General features: G+C 38.6%; 1 protein-coding gene across 1 annotated transcript in view; it reads left to right on the forward strand.

Annotated features, from left to right (window-relative positions):
- Positions 1-3,474: 3,474 nt before the first annotated feature.
- LOC139662368 (N-terminal EF-hand calcium-binding protein 1-like) overlaps positions 3,475-15,847 on the forward strand; it is a gene marked incomplete at its 5' end in the record, with an annotated part of 36,572 nt that continues 24,199 nt past the window's right edge. Inside the window, 3 exons of the mRNA XM_071541031.1 lie at positions 3,475-3,505; positions 11,707-11,815; positions 14,196-14,221. Coding sequence (XP_071397132.1) covers positions 3,475-3,505; positions 11,707-11,815; positions 14,196-14,221 — 166 coding nt within the window. The remainder of the gene's footprint in view (positions 3,506-11,706; positions 11,816-14,195; positions 14,222-15,847) is intronic.

The raw sequence follows: 15,847 nt of genomic DNA on the forward strand, positions 1-15,847 counted from the left end.
GTTCATTTGTTTCTTTTCATGTCAGTGTATCAGCATCAGTTCATTTTGTATATAATGACATATTAATATGACACCCACTTTCCACTCCATTCCGGTAAAGGAGAAAGAACTCTCACAGTTGCTGGAAATCGCATTCCTGCCTGGCATCTCCCTGTTTATGACAGTACAAGAAACTTGTTGGGTTATAGAAAGATTTAATGGGTTCCCAAATTATTCTGCTGTAACAGCTGGCAGTTTTTGACTTGAAAATTCTAAATTTGCATTAAGGGAGTAGCTGTGTTATGCTGCTTTGGCATTCCCAAGTCCCCACAGAGTGAAATAGGCTGAATATAATATTGTTACTGCTGGTCAACTAAAAGCCTAACAATGAGCATTGGTGTCCAGCTTCTAAGAACAAATTGTGTCCCTGGAGTAAAAGTTTGAAAACCACTGATCAATGATGATTGATTTTCAGAAAGATTGTCTACCGTCCACTGCCAACAAATGAACTTTATTGCAGCACAACACATTGATTTTCAATAGTCTACCAGAGATAAGCAGACCACATACAGTAGAAACACAAAAAAGAAGGGGATATTAATTAGGGCAAAAGGTATTTGTAGCTGTTCGTAATATAATCAGATTAATGTATTCTAAAGTATGCTGGCCATTCTTTCATGTAGAAAAAGGACAGCTTTGCAATTTACATGAATATGCTTGATAGAGTGCAACAGGCATTTAGATACTCTTCCCATGACTCATAAATGTAATCAGAACATCAAAAATAGGCCTATGTTGAGTCGTTTTCACATTATAATGAGCCAAGCAGTAATTTAAGTGAGATGGAAAAATGCAGAGATTGTAACAGCTCATATTTCCAGAATGAGAAGCAAAACAATGCCTCAGAAAATGTCCTGTTCAAAGGCCAGGGACAATTAATGCTGGTGGTGATGGTCGTGGGAAGGTTTACCATCCACATTGTTGTCTGCCCGTTTCTATGCCTTTATCTTGTGTATCCTGTGGTTCTGCATTACCCAGTCTTGCTCGATCACCAACACTCTCTCTCTCTCTGATTATCTTTATTTCTCTATTTTTCTCTCTCCTCCCTCTCTCCCTGTATTCAACTTGTTTTTCTTTCGCCTCTCCCTTTCTTGCTCCTGAGGTGGAGAAAAAAATAGAAATATCCTTGAGAAATTAATTGAATTTGTGTATTTGTATAGAAAAAAACAAGAGAAAAAAATGCACCCCTGATAGAAAGTAGAATATGATCATTGATGTATTATGTAGCTGCAGTTCCCCTCTCTCAGGCACACAATAAAAGCCCTGTAGAGGATAGTGTGTCAGTAGAGCCTCGGAGAACCCACTGTCTTAACACCTGCCATCGTGACATCAGAACAGCAGCGCTCTGGGAAGCATATCTGACCTTTTCTGGGCTCGCTGTAAATGATGCATTATCGTCTCCTGACACTGGAGAGCCCAAAGACACAGCCAAGCAGTAAAGCAGTTTAACACTACCTGTTCTTGATTGAATGGATTGGGAGGAAAAACGCTGCTTGGATGGATCAGAGTGGCTACTCTGCCATATAGGCAGAGGGATCGATTACTGATTGAGAAGGAATAAGAAGGAGAGATGGGTCCAGGCCTAAAGTGTGCATGCACGTTACTTGCAAGTAGGGTATGCATTTCAGATTCATGTGTGAAATAAAGATGGTTGGTTGGTCAGAATTATCTTCCCATCATGCTATTAACAGTATGCAGCATTTTGGCTTCAACTACATAACACATAATTCACAGCTTTCCAATTGTCTCCCAGTCTAGACAGATGAATCAAATATAGAACAATGAGTGTGTAGTGGAGTCGTTACAAATGACCAGGCTCTTGTATTAATCATGACTAAGGCTGGAGAGAGAAGGACATTGACAGACAGGGGGCAGAATGGAGACCTTGAGCTTGTTGACATATGGAAAATGATAGTGAGGGCAGCTTCTGCTGTTATTAATAACCTGTAGGTCAAAACTGATGAACATTTCAGTCTTGACCTCTCTCTAACAATGGACAGGACAAATTGAGGGTGAAGATTGGATGGAATAGAATAGAATTGGATAGAACAGAATAGAATATCTAAAATGTATTATCTGTATCGCCAAATGGGAAGCTTCTTTGCACTGTCTAAAATGAAGTTAGATTTGATTTATTCATACAGTAATGCTTTTGTTCTCGTGCTGGTGGATAATTGCACTTCATGCAATACACGGGGTGAAGGAAATATGGAAAGAGGTTAGTGCCAACAGAGATTGTATTTGAATTGCAGAAATTTTAATTTGTCATGCTCATATTGAACTGTTGTTCAAAAAAATGCTTGAAGCTTGAAAATAAATGTTTATAATCAAACAAAGGCGAAGCAAAAACGATAGCTAGCAGACCGATCAACAAATCATGATACAAATGAACGCCCACAACAAGAAAAGAGAAAAAAAGGCACTTCAATATCAAGTTTTGATAAACAACCTAAATTAATACTGAAATAAACTGCTCAGAAACATTAGCCAACTCACACAAAACAAGGTCTTTTACCACCCTCCACAGCCCAATGTGACTAAGACAATCAGTAACGATAGCAAAGGTAAGTTAGCTTGCTAGCTAATGTTACAACAACATGATGTTACAACTAACATGATGTTACAAGAACTAACATTAGCCAATTACTTACATTGTTAACAAAGAAAACGCAGCTCTCACAGTGAACAACTTTGCACAATAGCCTACTAAGGAGCTCTAAGGCAAGTTGTGGGAGAAAGATATGCAATTCTAGAGTGACATTGTGCTGATACTCGTAACGGAAAAAGCTCCAGTCAGTACTGTCAATATTAGCAAACTAGCCGGAGCTACTGCGAGGAGTTGTTTTTAGCCCAGTCTCCCTGCAGAGAGCCTGCGGTGACTCTGGCTAGAGTCAAAACAACAATTAGCCAACCTCTCCACATAGCGTCAGCTGCTAAAGTTGAATTAACTGGATGGATATCCCATGGATGTTAAGACAAGGAAATGAACTGTGATCAAAATGTGACCGCTGAAGACTGGGGACGTCTTGAAAGTAGGCTCAGTCATTTCTCTGTTTTGTTTTTTTCTGCCACTTGAAGCAGAGATAGACATACAGTGGGAATATGGACTATGATCGGTTGATTGGTTGATTGACAGCCAGCCAGGCTGCTGGACAACTTTGACCCCAAAAAGGGTGACTCTACACCAAACCCAAACCATAGATTTTTTAAATGAGCACTAAAAATTGTCACACTACATCATGATAAACCCCCCTGCATTTTTTCAAAGAGTAATGAAAAAACTTTCTACAGCAGAAGTCAAAGATCCTAGTGACTGTCTTTTTTTTTATTAATTGCCATGATTTCTAATTATCTGCACCTGCTTATTGCCTTGAGAGAATTCCTTCAGTGATGCTCGGCTGGAAGCAATAACCACATCTCCTTCCTCTTCTTTTGTTTCAGATTTTTCGCCGAGCAGACAAAAACGGTGAGTAAACAGTAAGAACATAACATGTTCGGTGTTGATTAATTTGTCACAATACGAGCTTGTTGTTTCCACACGTTTTTCCTGTTGTCATTGTGTCCCAGGCAAACTGGGTGGAGAGATAAGGGATTTGCATGAATGACTCTTCAAGTGATGCTCCTTTTCTCTCTTAATGCTCCAACAAGTTTCTCCACCCAATTAAAATGATGCTGAGATGCTGGATTATAGCCACGCCTGGAAGAATGTGTCACACAAAATAATGCACATCTCTGTCAGTTTAGACACAGATGACTAGGTGCAGTTACAAATGAATATGAGTCATGTTTATGTGGGCTGAGCCAAGATCTTTGCTAGTAGTGAATCACTGATAAGATGGCTTTATTGGCAAGTTGGCACAAGGTAACCCAACAGGTTTTGGTGAATTTGTTTTGAAAACATTCCTCATACACATGCATCCTCCACACACACACACACACACACACACACATGCACTCATTCTCTCTCTCATTCACATGCACACATTCATTTAATAGATTTTAGCTATGAGTCTAAGTTTATGTGTGAGTACGGCTACTGTGTAGTTCAGTGCCTCAGAGCAGATAAAGGCTAAGTGCCTTGCTAATGGGTGCCTCAGCTCCGTGAGTTTTGGGGATCAAACCGTGTTTATTCTAGTTACTGTCAGCCTCACTAACCCACTGACTTCCCTGCTGTCATTAAATCTGTGATGTTCAATGCATTCCAGGAGTTATTTTATGATGAAGTAATTTACCTTTTTGTTGTACCCACCTTCCCTCAACCTGTCTCATCTAATTCTACTTCAGTTAGTGATTTAACTACATTTCCCAGAATGCCTTTTGACAACCTCCAGAGAATGTGCCTGAAGTTGTTCCATGAGCTGTGGGTTATAGGTAGAGTTGGAGAGAGCAATAGCAATAGCGCTAGTAAGAGCATGAGAGCAAGTTTTTCCAGTCAAGAAAAACACACCCCTTACTCAAAATGCGCAATTTTTTTTATGTGGCTGTATTACATTATGCTCTATAGAGGCTACTGTCAGTGGATAAATTGGTATTGTTTTTTTCTGTTATTAAACTCCATTGTAGCTGTGCTGGAAATATCCTAAGGTGATGTTACGTCATCTAAGTTTGGCCAGTTATCCGCAGGAATAGAAAAATACACCAAACAACTAACCCTAAACCTAACCCTAACCCTATACTAACCTAACCCTATCATTACTACATTAATTTTGAGACATCAGTATAATTACCATAAACAAACAAGACCATCGCTGAGAATATTGGCAGCCTCTATCTGCCTCTGTACTGCATTTTATATTGTTAGCCACTGGGCCAGATCTAGCTGCTGTATTGCTTTATGGCACAAAACAGGAAGACGGCTATTGTTATTCCAGCGCAAATGGATCTAAAGCTTCCAGAGTTTCTTGCAATGCCAGACGGTGGAACAAGTGAAAAGCAGATGGAAAAATCACTTCCAACATATTTATCCTCTTCAGTAAAATGAAAGAGAAAGCAAACACGGAGCGACATCAGGGAGGAGGAGGGCAACATCCACTTTTTGACAGGGAGCAGCAGGGTTCATTGGAAATGTGGTCTTTTTTTTTTCAATACTGCTGATGTGAGATAGAGGCTACCAATTGTCTTGACCAAGATCTCATTTTGTTTACAGTAATTATACCATGTTATCACCATTAATTTCACAATATTGATGTTTAAAAATACTACATGTGGCACCTTTATTAATAACTATTTATTGTATTATTGGAGATTATCAGTATTATAGTCAAAGGTGATTTAACAGAACAAATGAACCAGATGCCGATGGTAGTAAAACATATCTATGAAATAATAATATTAATAATAATAATTTTATTTATATAGCACTTTTTAAACAGAAACCTAGGGTTATGCTTGTTATTGTTGATCAGGCCAAAGAAATATGCCGCTCTCGCATCTTTGATGAGTTGATTGAGCATGGTTAATAGCTCCTTCATGTGAAGGTAGTGAACATGGAGGGGTTTTTTTTCCATATACGCTCAGCCTTTCTATAATTTCTTCTATGAAAGATGGAAACAGACCTATTTCATCTTGTCACAATGCACTAGTTGCCCCTATAGTGAAAATCCCCATAAATATGAATCTTGTGAATATAGACTCTGCCTGACTCACCTCTTAATTTCTGAAAGCAAGATTATTTTACCCCTAAACATGAGCTATTACCTTCTTTGTCATAAATAACTTGCCTCCTTGCCTCTATTGATGCTTATCCCTGTCCAATATCAGATGAAATAATAAGGTGCCAAAGAAAATCAAGCAAGAGTGGACATCAATGGGCCACTGTTGTATTTACAGGGGTCGTAATCAGCATGCCACCAAATAGCAATTACCTCTCAACAGCTCTTCAATATGACGAGTCTTGCTGGAGATAAAGTGTTCTGAGGCATCCAGCCAAATATATTCACGATCTTCATTATAATGAGCTCAACTGAGATGATTGCCATCGCTAAATCAGTTGTGGAGAAAGCATGGGGGACAAGACTTGAAGTCAACCTGATGGTGTAAAAAGAAAATAAAAGAAAGAAAATATACTGTGCTGCATTCATTACTCTTCCTCTTTTATATTTATTCAATATTAGTAACTCCACTGGGATTAAGTTGAACATTTGCTATCAACTAAACCAGAAAGAAAGTAGAAACAAAGAAGATGAGGTCTTCGACAGTGTATTGAGTAGGAGTGGTAAATCCTTAATAGATGTCATAGTTGTATGTAATGTATAATGTACATACACTATGCATATAAAATATTAAGAACACCTTCTCTATTCATTAATTGACTGACCAGGTGACTCCAAGTGCAAGCTACAATCCGTTATTGAATTCACCTATTGAATTTTCATGAGTCATGAAGAGATGTGGTCGTCACAAGAGGAAGAGAATGGTTAAAGAATTGTGCAAGTGTGGTCCCTATTAGAATTATGTTAAGTTTTGTACTTACTGTAATTGATGGTATAAGACTGTCTACTACCCATGTGAATAAAATCTCTAGGATAATTGGTCAGATTACATAACTGCATTAACTTCACCACAGTTTAATTGGAAAATTGGTAAGCACTCAGATTTTAAGATATTTTATGTGTACAGGCTCAGCGCTTCGGTTTATCTGTTATTTAACCCCTACATCTAAAAAGCTGATGTATTTCCTGATTGATATAAGATGATCATATTGTGCTGAAACATGTCTTCCACAGATATAGAGATAGTGTGCAGTGTGATAGTTTAGCACCTTATATGACAAGATAAAATGGTTTCTCAGTGCTGAATGAAGACTTGAGTGAGAAAAATCCACAGTGTAAAAGTCACTGCACCTTAGTTGATTTCACTTTACTGGACAGATCCTGTGGACTATTGTCCACAACATAAGGAAAGAACCCCTCAGTTTATGTGTAGAGGTGCAGTATAGAGGTCATTGCTGCTTTTCTCTTCGGCTTTTAATGAACCTCACTTCTTGACTGACATCTGTTTCAATATGGAAGAAAAGACCAGTGAGCCCCAGACCATTAGTGACGTGGAGATACCAGAGGTAGTAGGATATGTGGTCTAAAAGCAGCATACAGGTTTATGTTGGGATATGGAGGCTAAAAGGCAGCTTATATTATAGGCTTCCTCACAGATGGCCATCTGAAACACAGTCTAAGTAGAGCACAGCTACTAAGAATACCAGAATCAGTAATGGTTGGGCATGCAGTAGTGCCTGGCCGTGCATAAAGTGCCTAAGAATTTACCATGAAGAGCCGAGACCCAACTCTCTTAGTAATGCCAGTTGTTTTTGAAGCTGTGGTGTGTCCTTGGGAATTTAGAAACCACTTAGGAGAGTCGAGATCCTTGGCAGCAAAGGGACTGACCTTTGGAGAGATAAGAGTGTGGCCTACTTTCTGCCCTACTTTACAGTACTTCCTCACTCATTTGGTTCTTGTTTACTCTGGTCCTGTGAGCGTCTTGTTTAGCTTAGTCTGACATTTTTCAAATTACACAAGAGAAGGCTTTGTCGCATATGAGCTGTCTGTATCCCTCTGTGTTGGAGAATCAGCACCCTTTACCAATCTCACACTTTGTTTTCTCACCTTGAAATTCCTTAAGTAATTTTCTGAATTGCTGTTGAAGAGCAGCCTATGCATATTGCTTTTAATTCAACCCTATGTTTATAACTATTTTCCTCCACTGTAAAAATTGAATTTGCATGTATGAAGGCTTTAACTGTTTAAATGCTGTCTTACCTTAAACGACGATGTCACTCCTGGTACCATTTTCTCCAGCTGGGGCAGTGGATTTTCTCCACCCACTATCTGTGAAGCTGTGTTGCTATAGTGCTCACCATGCTAGCTACTAACTGTTGCTTTCACTACAAAACAGAGAGATTCTGTGAGGTTATTAATCTTTTGTTCACTGTTGTTGGTGTTCAGTAATCAAGCTGAAGGAAGTCTGTGGGCGCCAAGGACAGACGCCCTGCCTGGCTTCTATCTTGTCTTTCTGTGTGCAGATGCAGGCACATAGCATGAGCTAATGAAGCCATTTTAAACCACCTGTCCTGGGTGGAAGTTCTGTGGCAACGCTACAGACCTTTTGGAAAATACCTAGAAACGTGCATTGCATTATCATTTAATACTGGGATTTGTTTAGCCCATTAGTTTCCACATACATATTTGATATTTTCTTGCAAAAGTAGTCAATAAGTGTCAATCACTAAGAATTCAATATGGATTTAGTACTTTTCAGAGGTTTTATAATGTTACATAACTCTAACAACAGTCCAGAATTTGAAATATTTAACAAAGCTCAGTCCAAATCACGGCTTTTATAGAAAAAGTTTCACTTTTACAAATTAGGTTCTTCTTTCAGACATAGCTCATGTTAGAATTGAAGAGACTCACTGAGTCTTTAGCTGACAGACAACAAATTCCTGCCCCTTCTTCCCCTCTCTCTCTCACTGCCTGGCTTCATTTCCCCGGTTTTAGAGTGCTTTGTTGGCATCTTCTGATGCCATCTGACAGCATCATCAGTCGATGGCTCTAGCTGGATGAGATTAAAAGCAGGAGAGTTGCCATGTGCCATTTATAGTTAAACTAATGCAATGAGGCGACTGTAATGCAAAATTGTTGCGAGACAAATACGTAAAATTTGCATTTGCGATTGCTTCAACAAGTATGATGTTCACAAGAGGTCTTAGTCATTGAAAATGTGAGAGAAAACACAAAGGCTTCTATATAAGCTTCAGAATAAAGGATCAAGATTACTTTTTCAACCAGCAAATCCAATCTTTGGACATCTTACAGTGGCTCTCTCTAACGAGTAAGATAGGTTATATTGAGTAAACAATGCCCTGCTATTATGGGTTGCTCAGTATCTTTTCTCTCCATCCTGTCCATCTCTGTAATAATGGATGAATTAAAGCACATAGAGGCCCAGACCAATGTGTTCTTTTGGGTCACCCTCTTTTCATGAAGAAGACATTTAACCCAGAACTGTCAGAGTGAATCGAGAGACCCCCAGTAGTCATCATTAGTCCATCAAAGAGAGCAGACGATCAGAGAGTCACTTCTGAGCATAACTGCTGTCTGTCTTGTTGGTTTGACACCCCAAACACGGGAGGCTTTCCAAACACAGGCCTTTGAGAGGATGAAAGAGACATGTGGGAGGGACAGTTTGGTGTCTGATCCGCAAACTAACCGCAGGCTCCAAAATACAAGAAAAGCCTACATGAACCAAGGCATACAAATATTGTGAAACTGTGACATTGCAGTATGAATAGAACTTCCCCAAATGTCCTCAATGTAGAATTTATGTTAATTTATGTTTGATAAGATAATTATTTTCTGTGGTGGTACAATCCTTTTTAGATTTCACTTTTCTTTGTTTCTCTGACAGACAAACACAGGCGCAGGGCTGAATCAGATAACCTACAGCTTTTTTTTTTTTTTTTTTTTAAATCACAGAGCATGTTTAAAGTCCAGTCATCAGCTTGGTGTTGCTCATTAGCAATTTGCTGTAAAGCGGAGGAGGAAAAAAACAGAAAATGAGAGGGAGATGCAAAGACTGTTTGAAAAGAAAAGGTGGGCAGAGGGGGCAAGGGCCAGCGCATTACTCATTCTGGTCAGGGATAATGATGAGCTGTGTCACAGAGGGTCCAGCTAAACAGATGGTCTTCAAACTCGCCCTTGAGTTCCCGGCTTTGCTGAATCGGCCAACTGGAACTCCATGGCATGTTAAATTGCTGTCATTTTTACCTTGTCTTTGTTTAGACAGGGGTAATATTTGGGCACATTACTCAGCGGGGTTATGATGCCGGGCTTTATGAAGTGTTTGGAGAGAGTTTGCTCTTTGTCAGCAATGGCAATGGTCGGCATGCCCGGGGAAGGTTTGAAGCCCGAGGCCAAATATAACATCACTGGTGATAGTTCCCTTATGGATGCAATAATGACATGGCTGGATGGCTTTCTGTTTGTCTATGTAGCTGTCTGACTCTCTGAAATCTCAGTCTGTTTGCCTAACTCAACAGATACTCCAGAATAATACCCTCATTTGTCTGTGTGCCCATCTTGGCTCCATCATCATTCCGGTTGGTCTGTCTGTCTCTTTGACTGACTGAGTAACCGAGTCCCTCCAATATCTTTCTGACTGCCTGTCTGTCTGTCATGGCTCTGAAATGTCCTTCCTAGACACCTACGTATCTATCTGTTGGTCTGTCTGTCTGTCGGTCTGGACTCTCTTATGAGGATTAAAATATCTAGCTGTCTCTCTTTCTGGCAGGCTAGCTGCTGACTAATCTGTGTAATCTCTGCCAGTAGACAGATTGATAGGCTTAGGAAGGAACACTCCTTCACAGATCACAACTTTGACAACCAAGCTATTTATCTTCTGCTATTGATTTGTTCTGTGCATGGTCTGTCACAACACACTGTGCTCACAGTAAACTACTCTCTGCATAACCAAGGAATTCAGAACCACTGACAGTCTGTAGTTTCTTCCATTTTACAGTTATATTGTTCGGTGAATTTACAGTATGTGCAATAATGTAGTTATAACACGTTATACTGTGCAATGATAATAATAATATGTAATCGATACTGGTTAAAGCTAACAGCGAAAAACAAAATTGTTATGTTTAGGGTGCATGCCACGAATCCAGACTGAATTAGAAATAGCAATAAAGTGTGGATGTGGACTACAGAGCAACAGTAGAACGGTCAGAAAAACAAGGTTGCAAGCAAACAAAAGAACTAATTTGCACTCAATGGTGCTCATCAGCTTGTTAGATTAGCAGGCTGTCACGCCAGGCAGATTCAGAAAAAGCGGTGTAGACACAAGTGAAATAATATAATATGTTGAATGTTACAGGGAATAAAGCTAAATAATTTTTATCATAAGCAGTTTCTGGATCATTAGTAGTTGAAGAATATCAGTGTTATAAGTGTTATAAGTGGATACATGTTACAGTCAGCAGTGTGCAGCATGAACATAAGATGCTATCAAATAAAAGTTCACCATCTTAAGAGACTGAAGTAATTTAGTCATGATTCAAACAGATATTTTCTGTTAACGTGCAACAAATATAAAAAATACATATTTGTGCTACCCTCATCTATTTTTTATTGATACATATGGTTGACTTAACCACCAAAAAATGTGTTTTGAACATCTTGACAGCTGAGAGGGGTTGCCACACAGAGACATCCTCAGCATGCATTACTGTACAGACAAAAACAAGTTTTTAGGTTGTGAATTGGTGCAGTTGCTGCAAGAAATGATACGTTAACATAAATAAATTGAAGCTATTGTCCCTCTAATATAAATGGTGCAGAACACACCTACTCCACCACCTCAAAAAGTTATTAGATGTCCAATCAGGTTATTGGTGCTGTTGGAAAACAATCAGAGGACAGCCACATGCAGTCCAGTGGTTCTTTCAAAGTGTGATTATCATATTCATAATGTTCTTCTGAATATTCCTATCAATAACTCATGTAGTAATCACCTGAATTCCCTGAAAAAGTTTCTGATTCTGGGCTGATTATAGTTTATTTATTCTGCAATCTAATCTAATCCAAGGATGAAATGACAAACCAACACTGTTAGGCTGCAAATACTTTATTCTCTTTGTTATAAGGTATGATTATGCTTTCCTTTGTATTTCAGATGATGGCAAGCTGTCCTTTGAAGAATTCAATGCTTACTTTGCGGATGGTATCCTGACTACTGAGGAGCTACAGGAGCTTTTCTACTCCATAGATGGACGGCAGAATAAGTAGGTTCCTTTCAGAAACTGGGCTCTGCTTTAGTACAACCTTCACAATTGAATGATGAAAATGGTCGACATTCAGTCTTTTATTTTCTACGTAAGCACTTAGACTAAAAACTGAAAGGATAGATACTTCAGATCCTGTGTACTGGTAACTGTGAATCCTCATGATTGAGTGATGAAAATGGATGTTTAACCATTTGTCTTCCATTGTTTTATTTGCAGTGCATTTAAATACAGTTAAATGGAATGTGAGCATAATGTTAACCTATCAAAATATGTAAACAATGTGTAATACAATTGTAATAATTAACTGTTATGTGATAGGCTTGTTTCTGAAGTCATATTAGTAATAGAAAGCACTTTTTAAGTCATAGTTACAACTTAGTTCCTTGCCTTGAATAGTAATTTGTTACATCACTCCTGACAAACCTACTAACTAGGAAGTGCTATTGAGTATTGCTACACAATACTGTTTAATTTGTACATGCTACAGGGAAAAGTAGCAAAACAAAAGACTGTAATGCAAGTTTTTTGAATTTGAAGGAAGAGTAAATGTGTTTGTTTGAAGTCATCAGTCACTGGGTAAAGACCACACAGCCGGAAGGGTGATTTCACTTCAAATGAGCCCTGCAATCAAGCTCAAGCAGGCCAACTAATGTTTTCTCCCTCCCTTTTGACATGGAATACTGTGGATTTCGCCAGGCACTTCAAAACCTCCTACTCCAACATTGCAATCAAAGAAATCAGCCTCAGGGTAATTGTTGAAGTCACTGGTCTGCAGAGAATATTTAGCCCAGTGCAGCCACAGGAAAAATCCACTTCAAAATGCAGCTTGTTCTTCCTGAACCATTTCTCACCTGTCATGGGTATATGTAATGGTTTAAAGTTTCATCCTTTTTCCAAAGTCAGTTGGCTTTATTGCCTTTGGCAGATTGGAGATTTATATTCATGGGGCACTTACCGACCTGTTTTCCTCAACATGGACACATTCACAATGTACCAGCATTGGAAGTCTAAGCGAGTCTTGTTAGCTTGAATAACCTGGCTGTCAAAGCCCCTCTAGCAGCTCAGGTAAAATAATGAATTTGCTGTGATTGTTCAAACACACTCTCACAAGAAGTCACTCAATGGGACAAACAGACATTCACACATGCGCACACGCCTGGCAGTGAGCATAAACAAACTCTCTCACACACACATACAAACATATTGAGACCGCATTGGAGTGAAAATGACTTTTTAAATAGTTAAGTAATTTACCTAATCCTAAATTACTCCAAGGAAACGATACTGTCAGTTTGTCTTCATCAAATATTAGCACCCTGTTACCCAGTTGGTGTTTGGCTACAATAACATTTCATCCCTGCTTCTTTTTGTCAGTTCCTCCAACACTTACTTTGGGACATGACATTTGGCTAGTTACCAATGTGACCCACCAACCCTCACAACTCTCACCAAGCTCCTACCCATATCGTATCTTATTATTTGTGGCAGTTGTCATGAACTGAATTCTGATTTACATACTTTGAAATACCACAAGGCAGCAATTCCCATCTTAATCTATAACATTAATAATAATAGGCTATCACTAATGAACCGGAAGCATTTCCCAAGGCTGGACTTTGGTGATTATGCTAAGAATCACATAACTGAAAGAGCAGTTTACCCCTTTTTGTCAGAACAAAAAGTTTCAGTGAAGAAAAAAAAAATAGCCAGACATGTGGGGACTTACTGTGACTGTTAAAATGCAAATTTCCCATCAGGAGCCTGCTGATGCCATGGGTCGTTGGCCCATGGACGCTGTGTGAGCTTTCTAATAGTACAAGTCATTAACCAGCTTTACTTATGGTCTTCAACTGACAGTGAAAATGACCTGTAAAAAGCCATTAAAGCAACAGGGGAACTCTTATATAGTAATGGCTCTACCATCCTATCAAATATTAAGTATTACTGAGAACAATTTAGCCTCCCAAGTAGTCATTCCTGCCATGTCTGGTAAACAAAGAAGCAATTTCATTTGAATGTTATTTTTTTTTCAAAACAAATGTAAGTTCAAAAGAGGTGGTACCAGAACTGAGCTGACATGCATTTAACAGAAAGCTACAGTATATTGTTCATGTGGGCTGGTTAAGTGCAGAACAGTCATTTCTGTAGAGAGCAATTTGATGAGGAGGAAGTTAATTTGTAAGGTTTGCATATCTGCATATCATATCTGTGTGCATATCTTCCTTGGCTAAGACTGAATTTATAGTCACACAGTTCTGAGCCACATAACCTCTCTAGCACAAATGAATTAAGAGAGCAGCACATCTTTGAATTTTCCCCAACAATTAACTTCCACAATCTCTTCCCCATTTACCTCCTCTGTTCCCCTGCCCTGCAGCAATCTAGACACTGACAAGCTATCAGGTGAGTACGGGAATGCTTTGTCTGTTTTAATGTGTCTCATTCCTTACATTTCTATAAGACTGCAATCTTTTAAACTCACCAACAGCAGTGCCTTTTGACTCATCTGTGGATCCACATCTTCACTTACACAAGTGATGGTAGCATTGAGTTTTTTTATGGGTGAAAAGGTAACATTGTCATCATCATCATCACCACCAACACTGCAACCATCCACCCGCACCATTGTCTTTCATCTTTAACTATGAAAATACAAATTCTGTCATAGACCTGTTGCCCTATTTTTGAAATTCATCTTAATATTTAAGTGGGTGTCAGATGGCCTGAATAAAGTGAAGAAATAGGACAGAGACCTGTAAATACCAGGAGTACCCAGAATAAAACGTATGCATAATTTATTGAATGGCAATGGCATCTCTTCTGTCTGACGTCAAGGGAAGTTGACTGTCTTCCATCACTGAACATCCCTTTCATCTCGAATTTAGTTCACTGACCATTTATCAGTCTCTGCTTTGCCTCAGGGCAATGATGCATGCACAACTTTTGGAGGCAGGGTTAGGCATCGGTGTTGGGATAAAAAGGGTTAAGAATTGGTGTTGAGGTAAATACTTGAATCCAAGTAAAAGGTTTGGAAGAAAAAGATTGTTCTTCTTCACCCATCAACCTTGAATCAATTTGTTGCCCATGCGTCAAAGAACATCCAGTGCACTCTTTGGTTATAATACTTCAGCCATTCTGTTCTTTCCTGATATGATATTACAACTTGCTTGAAGAACCCCCCACACACAGCCTCCTACTTGTATTTCAAACATTTTATTGAAAAACATTCACTGTCTCAGTCCTGTGAACTTCCTCAGGTGTGACAATAAATATGGCAGTGTGTGGGAGTTTCTTTTGTAGGCTAAAAATTTTTAATTTTGTGCACCTGTCACCAACAGTATAAAGGGTACAAAGAACCAAATGTCGTAGGATTAAAACAACACAGTCTCATAAAATTTCATGACATGAGCAGGAACTCTGAAATGTAGATTACGTTTTGTGGACACAAATTACAGTATGTGAACATGACATTCACATAATCCAATTACCAGTAATTGGATTATGTGACAATAGCAGGAATTGTATACGCAATTTTCACATGAAAAGGTTAAGTTTAGTCAAGAAAACAATTTGGTTAAGGTTAAGCATAAGGTTTTGGTCATAGTTAAAAAAAGAATCGCTTAGAAATAAAACTAAAACCCAACCACAATGCCCTTACTTTCCTCAGCACTACTTCACTGTCAAACTACTGTTTTGTTCTAGTCATGTCTCCTTCACATAATCCTTTTGTGGTGTGAAAACATTATTTTTCAGAAGTCCGGGGTCAATTAAGAAGTTTTGAAGGATCACCCACACATTTGGGGATTATGAGTCAGCCTTCTTTTATATTCAGACTGTGCATTGTGTATCCTGAACCTTCAGAATACACAATATACAGTATTTCAGTTATGTGTTTTGTTTTTTTCAACAGGCAAGCTAAAAAAAATATATTAAATATAATATAAATATATAAATATAACATATTAAAAAAATCTTTATTTTTACTATTTACCACATTTTTGAATAATAGTACAGACATGAAAACTGTGA

Source organism: Centroberyx affinis, unplaced genomic scaffold (assembly GCF_046629955.1).
Source record: "Centroberyx affinis isolate AG114_WGS23_722 - 3 ecotype Tasmania unplaced genomic scaffold, CSIRO-AGI_Caff_v1 ptg003778l_1, whole genome shotgun sequence".
Lineage (NCBI taxonomy): Eukaryota > Metazoa > Chordata > Actinopteri > Beryciformes > Berycidae > Centroberyx > Centroberyx affinis.